We start from the raw sequence: 8,431 nt of genomic DNA on the forward strand, positions 1-8,431 counted from the left end.
CCCCCAAGGCGCGTGATTCAAAAGTTTTGGCTGGTAGGCCTATAAGTATTTTTCCGCGAATTTAAAAAAAAACTTTTTTGAGTCGACGTATAATATGTCCAATCGGCATACGGGAGACATTTTGACTCGACGTTTAATACGTCCAATCGGCGTAAGAGGGTTAAGTTATGTAGTATACTAATTAAGTTCTCACACAGCACGATAAAGTAGTACAACAAAATCACTAACACAAATTTACGTTAACAAACGAAATCGTATATGTGAATGAACGAATTCCGCGTGCGTACGATAACGCTAGTGCGAAGAAGAATGCCTTTACGTAGAGCATTGTTACGATCCCGCGATAGTTTGTAGGAAATAGTTCTTTCCAAAACTACTGCTTTGGGTTATTACCTATTCTACAAATACCATAGTTCCCTAATTATATGTCAATATTACTGTTACAGCAGGTGACGTTGGAGGCGTGAGGTATACTTCAGGCGGGACACGGAACTCTGCAGTAGAAGAGGGTGGACGTTCTAATAGTTGTGCGTTGCGAGTGTGATTTTGGCTATACTTCGGTGGTCGTCCTGGGAATCGTGCATCGTTGGCTACGAAGGTAGCGAATTTATGGAGAAAGCGCGCTTTGTGGAAGCTGAATGCTTCAATGAACTTGCACGGTATATATTCCCGGACGATGTAGTTGATGAGGATTCGTCTCAACGAGGAAGTTAGCCCTGTTGTTGATTGTTGGTAGCAACCATGTGATTTGTCCCTCTTGCAGATGTTCCCGTGGGGTGTCCCCCTGATCATTTGGATCAATATTATTAATTATATAATACTTGCCTCACCTCCGTTTAAGAAACTGTAACTTTCAGAATTTCATTGCCTAGTTAACTATTGTAACTTTCACTTGGATTGTTTTGTAACGTTTTCCATTACTAAGTTTATATGTTTATGGGGTTTTCTTTTGTTAATAATTATTTAAAATGTTTTCGTATGTTTTATTATTCCACTCTAATGTTTCTGCTGAAGATCATTATTATTAAAGCTAAAGCTATATAAATATAATGTGATAAAAGGACAATGAATTAAATATGTTATGCGCCTGAATCTGGCGGCAATAAACTTTTAAGTATTTAAGAATTGGTCCGTAACAAGCATGATGGGAGAGATGCTGAACAATAGGAGAGCAGGATCTTATGGCGGTGACTAGCATCAGGAACCAATGGGAGAGTGGGAGGATGGTGGCGAGTCTAATCAGTTGGCGGTGTGCGAGTTTTAAAATTGTTATTGGTGGTCGGGGCGAATCTCGGGACTTTACAGCAACAACCTTTCGTATCCTGAACTATTTTCGTATGTAGAGCCAAAAAAATCTTCGTATTTGCTTTCATAACTCGAATTTTTCATAAGTTGACTTATGGTTAGGCTAGCTCAGGAATGTGGGCTAATTGCATTATATGAAGTATACTTTTTTTTTTTTATTATATGGTATGAAGAAAGAGTTCAAAGAAATAAAATACATAAGTTATGAAATGATTTAGTGAAAATATATGAGTAATAAAATATAATAAAAAGTGGTGTGTGAACTTTGCAAAATAAGTTGGCAACTAGGCTGGATGTATGTGGAATTAATTTGCAAGACTGTTTACATAGGGCTTCATTTTGAGGGGTTGTATTCTATATTCTGTGATTTTCTGTTGTACAGCAGTGGCTGCCTGGTCCCAAGGTTCCCTGATTTAAGAGTTTGGACTGTGTCATGCTTACAGGTTTCAGTGCTCATGGCAGTTTTGTGTGAGAAAATACTCTTTTATTAGGCTTCTGATTTGTTTATCTGGAAAAGGGCAAGAGGCTTTAAAAAATTGCTTTTTCATTTTCATAGACATACTTCTCATTGTTTTTACTAATTGTGTTGTATTTTCTCATTTCAGACACCCTTCCATCAAGAATATTGTAATTTCTGGAGATTTTTGTAGGAAATTTAGGACTGAGGGCAAAAGGTGACATACATTGGTTGATGTTACCAGATATTCTTGTCATGTTTAATGTTTCGGTATAGTTTATTGTCCTGGTATATGAAGTGGGAAGTCTGCTTTTGTTGTGTAGCACATTGACACCTGTGGTAACTGTACACTTTCCATGATTGGAAAAACTGAAGCAGTTTTGAAAAAGATACTAATGCTCACACGAGAAAGGAGATATTTGTTTGTAAAATATTGGAAATCAGTTTTGTTGGAAATGCCACCTCAGAACATGAATGTCAGCTCACACTGGAGGGAGGCAGTTCAGGTTCCACAAATGTGGTAAAGTGTTTTCCCAGAAACAAAACACCATGGAAAGAAGGCCCAAAAATGGGAAAGCTTTTTTAAAAAAAACTCATCCTAATCGTCATACGAGGACTTACATTGTGGGGAATCCATTTAAATGTAAATACTGTGGGAAAGAATATTTTCAAAAAACTCATTTTGAAAGTCATATGAGGGATCACATTAGAAAGAAATCATTTAAATGTAATGACTATGGGGAAGTATTTTCTCATAAAAGTAATCTTAACAAGCACATGAGGCTTCACACTGGAGAGAAACCATTTAAATGTAATGAGTGTGAGAAAGCATTTTCTGTGAAAGGTCATCTTCAACGTCATATGAGGGTTCACACTGAAGAGAAACCATTTAAATGTAATGAGTGTGAGAAAGCATTTTCTGTGAAAGGTAATCTTCAACGTCATATGAGGGTTCACACTGAAGAGAAGCCATTTAAATGTAATGACTGTCTGAAATCATTTTCTCAGAGAGAACATCTTAACATTCATATGAGGGTTCACACTGGAGAGAAACGATTTACATGTAATGACTGTGGGAAAGGATTTCCTGAGAAAGGTCATCTTCAACGTCATATGAGGGTTCACACTGGAGAGAAGCCATTTAAATGTAATGACTGTCTGAAAGCATTTTCTCGGAGAGAACATCTTAACATTCATACTATGAGGGTTCACACTGGAGAGAAACCATTTAAATGTAATGAGTGTGAGAAAGCATTTTCTGTGAAAGGTCATCTTCAACGTCACATAAGGGTTCACACTGAAGAGAAGCCATTTAAATGTATTTACTGTCTGATAGCATTTTCTCGGAGAGACAGGCTTAACATTCATATGAGGGTTCACACTGAAGAGAAACCATTTAAATGTAATGAGTGTGAGAAAGCATTTTCTGTGAAAAGTAATCTTCAACGTCATATGAGGGTTCACACTGAAGAGAAACCATTTAAATGTAATGAGTGTGAGAAAGCATTTTCTGTGAAAAGTAATCTTCAACGTCATATGAGGGTTCACACTGAAGAGAAACCATTTAAATGTAATGAGTGTGAGAAAGCATTTTCTGTGAAAGGTAATCTTCAACGTCATATGAGGGTTCACACTGAAGAGAAGCCACTTAAAAGTAATGACTGTTAGAAAGCATTTTCTAGTAAAGGTCATATTGAATATCATATAATGAATCACACTGGAGAGAAACCATTTAAATGTAATGACTGTGGTAAAGTATTTTCTCGTAAAGATAAAATTATCAAGCGTGTGAGGATTCACACTAGCGAGAAGCTATTTAAATGTAATGACTGTGGGAAAGCATTTCCTCGGAAAGGTAATCATTCATATGAAGGTTTACACTGGATGTAAGAAAAACATAAACCAGTGAGAGGCCATTTAAATGTAATGATTGTGGGAAAGCTTTTTCTCTAAGAGATAACCATAGACACCAGGTGGGGTCCTATTGCACCCCTGATATAAATTGAAAATTAAGAAAAACATAAGCCAGAGAGATACAGTCACAGAGAGGAGAAACTTGGAATTGGAAAGTGGAATGACCATAGAAGGGCGGGAAGATTTCAAGAAGAACAGGAAAAAAGGTGCATAGACAAAGAAGAATTATTTAGATGGATAAGAAATGGAGATCTAGGTTATAATGAAGAAATGCTGGTAATATGGCTTCAAGAAAATGGCAGGCATATCAGGAAGTGACCAGTGTAGGTTTTGTCATGCAGCAGTTGGAGTGATCATCATCTGATATCAGCCTGCCAGACCCTGCTTGCAGATGGTCACTACACAGCCTGCCACAGCAAGATCTGGAAATATATGCATTGGAAAATATGTAAAAATTACAGAATTGAAGTAAAAGAAAAAGTGTGGGAGTATGAACCAGATCCAGTCACCTCCAAGAGGACTGTTACCATCTTTTATGACAAGGATATTCAAACAGGAAGATATAGTGTAGGAGGTGCCATAAAGCCTGATATTGTGATCTGGAACAAGGAAGAAAAAACAGAAAAGATTATAGATGTGAAAGTACCCAGTGACTTTGGCCTCAATAGAGCTGAAAGTCACAAAATAACAAAATTCCAAGACCTAAAGAATGACCTGAAAAGCACATGGGAACTGAAGGAAATAGGAATAATACCTGTGGTGGTAGAGTCAACAGGACTTATAAAAAAAACCTGAGAAAATACCAAGTTGCCCAAGTATAAATGAGGTGCAGATTGCTGCCCTCCAAGGAACGGTAAAGATCTTGAAAAGAGCCCTCAAATATAAGACTAGTGGAATATAGAGGTACAACCATAGACCCCAGTCAAGGGCCCATTGCACCCTTGGGAACAACCTCGCCCTCTTGGTTAACCTCATCTATGTGTGGGATATCGTCTGAGTATTGCAACATCGCAGGTTATTGTTGTTTCTCATCAGTGTTTGTGACCTCCTGCCTTGCATGTTTTAGATGATCACCTCATCTTTGTTAGCCCTGTTGTGGTTGCATTTGTTTAACACAGTCATGTTTATTTCTTGTTTGGGGCTAAGGGATGTATTGTGACAAAGATCTCACAATATTCAAGTGTCTTATTGCTTTTTATGTAGTATGTATAATTGTGCAATGTATACCTTTTGTTATGATAGTATTTTGCAGGAGTAGTGTGTTTAAGCTTGCCTCATTAATGCTGTTGCTAAAATAGTAACTATTTTGGATGTGTGGTTGTTTTTACTTTTGCTTTATCTGTAATTTCAGATTTAATTTTTGAGGTCATAAGATTTTACTGGCTCTGTTTAATGTAGTAATTGAAGTCATTTGATTCACATATTTTTTTCTGACTCTCTTAAATATAATACTTGTGCTGTTAATGGCTATGATTGATGTTTATTTATTGATTTTTGGCATTTACATATTTACTCTTTTTGGCTTTGAATGTTATGCTTCTTGTGTATTTATATTACTGACTCAATTTTTATGAATTTAGTGGCTGTTAAAATAACTATAATATTTAATGTAACTATGATGTTTAGTTAACTTTTGGTCATTTATTTTACTGACTCATTTTGTTTTGCTTTTGATCATTGTTTCTTGGCCATTTATGTACTGACTTTATGATGTTATTTTATAACTTTTTCATGCCCATCTACTTATGAACCGGACTCATTTGTATAGATGTAAATGACTCTTCTGTAAATTTTCTTAATAATAAATTAGTTTGAAGGTCACTATTTGGTTTTGTTTGGCTCCTTCATCCTTTGTTTGCCTCAGTTACTGCCAGATTTTCTGTCCCGCTGAAGAGAAGCCATGTGAATATAATGATTAGGGGGAAAGGATTTTTTAAGGAAACTGATTTCAATGTCATATGAGGTTTACATTGGAGAGCAGCCATTTAAATGTAATGGCTGTGGGAAAGCATTTTCTCTGAGAGGTAATCTTAACATTCATATGACAGTTCACACTGGAGAGAGTGTTGGTCATCTGATAGCCTACCAGATCCTGCTTGCAGATGTTCATTACACAGCCTGCCACAGCAAGATCTGTAAGTGTATGCATTGGAAAATATATAAAGAATACAGAATTGAAGTAAAAGTAAATGTGTGGGAGTATGAACCAGATCCAGTCACCTCCAATAGGACGGTTACCATCTTTTATGACAAGGAAATTCCAACAGGGAGATATATTGTAGGTGGTGCTATAAAGCCTGATACTGTGATCTGCAACAAGGAAGAAAAAACAGCTAAGAGTATAGATGTGACAGTACCCAGTGACTTTGGCCTCATTATATCTGAAAGTCACAAAATAACAGAATACCAAGACGTAAAGAACAACCTGAAAAGCATATGGGAACTGAAGGCAGTAGAAATAATATCTGTGGTGGTAGTGGCAACAGGTCTTATAAAGAAAAACTTGAGAAAATAACTTCAGGTAATACCAAGTTGCCCAAGTATAAATGAGGTGCAGACTGCTGACCTCAGAGGAACGGTAAACATCTTGAAAAGAGTCCTCAGATATAAGGCTAGTGGAATATAGAAGTACAGCCTTAGACCCTAAGCTAGGGCCCATTGCACCCCTGATATGAATTGAAAATTAAGGATAACATAAGGCCCAGAAAAGCCATTTATATGGAAAGACTGGGAAAGCATTTTCTTGGAAAACCTGTCTTGAAAGTAATATGAAGGTTCACACTGGAGAGAAGCCATTCAAATGCAGTGATTGTGAATCTCCTGCTGGTAGTGTGACGAAGGAGAAGTGTGCCATCACTTCAGAGCAGAAAATGAAAATTATCAACCAGCTTAGCACAGGAAAGGCAGTCACCCCCATAGCACATAAGGTTCTAGCGCAGTAAACAGCATCCACCATCATTAAAATGAAATGGATAATGGATGCCCTAAAGTCATCCGCTTCAATTCATTCCATAATAATAAAAAAAGAAGAGATCAGGGCCTTTGGAAGAAATGGAGCAGTTGCTGGTCACATGGATGGAGGACCAGATACAAATGTATATGCCACTCAGCATCTTGACCATTCAAAGAAAGGCTTGCTTGTTTTTTTATAACTAAAGAAAGACTACGATGATACCCACACCAAGGATTTTGTAGCAAGTCATGGCTGGTTTCAGTGTTTCAAAACCTGCTATAATTTTAATGGTGTGAAAATTAGTGGTGAAGTATCAAAACGTTGATGCTGAAGGAGCCGTAAATTTAAGGATGCTTTGCATAAGATCATTGTTGGTGAAAGGTAGTACTTGCCAGATCAAATCTTCAGTGTCTACAAAAAGACTGTATTGGAAGCAGATGCCTGAACGGTCCTACATCCACAAAGAGGCAAATGTTCCCTTGGTTTAAGGCATACAAAGATCAGCAGAATCAGCAGAGATATGCTTCCTGTGCATTACCGGCATAATAAGAAAACATTGATGACTCCACTTCCTATTTGAAGACTGGTTTGTGCATTGCTTTATTCCAGAAGTGATGAAGTATTGTAGGGAAAACGACATCCCCTTCAAAATTCTTCTAATTCTTCACAATGCATCCCAGCCACCCTCATCACATCGCAGATATCAATGAGAGAGTAAAAGTTGTGTTTCTGCCACCAAACACTTCTCTCGTACAACCCATGAATCAGGGCGCCGTGGCTATGTTCAAGGCCAATTGGCTTCGGAATATGTTTGTTGAGGCTGTGGATAATGAGGACAAAGAGCTCAGAGCTTTCTGGAAGGATTGCAAGTTTCTGAATGCCATTCTGAACATTGGAAGGAGGTAAAGAAAGAATGTATGAATGGGATTTGGAAAAATCTGCTAAACGTGTATGTGAACTCATTTAAAGGTTTTGATACAGATGCAGCAGTTGTGGAAATTAGTAAAAAGATGGTGTTATTTGGAAAAAGTTCAGATTTATCATGAAACCACAGAAGTTACATCAAACACTGTTCTCCCCAGGGTTGGGGGTGGGGGTGTGTGGCGGGTTGCCATCAGTGAACCTCATGCGGTGTACTGTAGGCATTATTTAAGGTTCTTCACAGCATGCCTTCAGCCCCTAGCTGCATCCACTTTCGTTCCTTTTACTGTCCTTCCTTTCGTATTGTCTTTCTTCATCTTACTTTCCACCGTCTCCTAACACTTGATTCATAGTGCAACTGGGAGGTTTTCCTCCTTTTACATCTTTCAAACCTTTTACAGGCGGTCCCCGGGTTACGACGGCTCCGGCTTACGACGTTCCAAGGTTACGACGCTTTTTCTTAAATATTCATTGAAAAAATCCCGCCCTGGTTAACGACGCATGGTTCCGAGTTACGACGCTGATGCTTCCGACACTCCGATTAACGATGCTTTTAAAAAAAACGCATACTATGATAAAAGAATCCTTTTATAGTTTAGCACAGTATATTAATAAAAATAAGTTTTTGGTTAGATTACAACAAAAATTTTGAGGTTATGATGATTTTCGACACTTTTTATGTCTTATTTTTTAAATTTTTTTAGTGACGCCTCATATGCGGAACTAGTTTCCGAGCGAATGAATACACTAGCTTGGGATGCGCAGTTTATAACAGTCCAAAAGCGCAAATAATGAAAAAATCATTGCTTGTTTCCAGTATACATAATTAACAAAACTAAGTTTCTGGTTAGATTACAACGCAAATTCCAAGGTTACGACGG

At 37.6% G+C, this 8,431-nt stretch overlaps 1 protein-coding gene across 1 annotated transcript; it reads left to right on the forward strand.

Moving 5' to 3' along the window:
* The first annotated feature begins 279 nt into the window (after positions 1–279).
* Positions 280–5,444, forward strand: LOC135199385 (zinc finger protein 665-like). The gene has a single exon (XM_064227368.1). It carries the CDS (start codon positions 2,237–2,239, stop codon positions 3,428–3,430), a length of 1,194 nt encoding a protein of 397 aa, XP_064083438.1. The 5' UTR covers positions 280–2,236; the 3' UTR covers positions 3,431–5,444.
* Positions 5,445–8,431: the final 2,987 nt, after the last annotated feature.

This window comes from Macrobrachium nipponense, chromosome 25, assembly GCF_015104395.2.
Source record: "Macrobrachium nipponense isolate FS-2020 chromosome 25, ASM1510439v2, whole genome shotgun sequence".
In the NCBI taxonomy this organism is placed as follows: Eukaryota; Metazoa; Arthropoda; class Malacostraca; order Decapoda; family Palaemonidae; genus Macrobrachium; species Macrobrachium nipponense.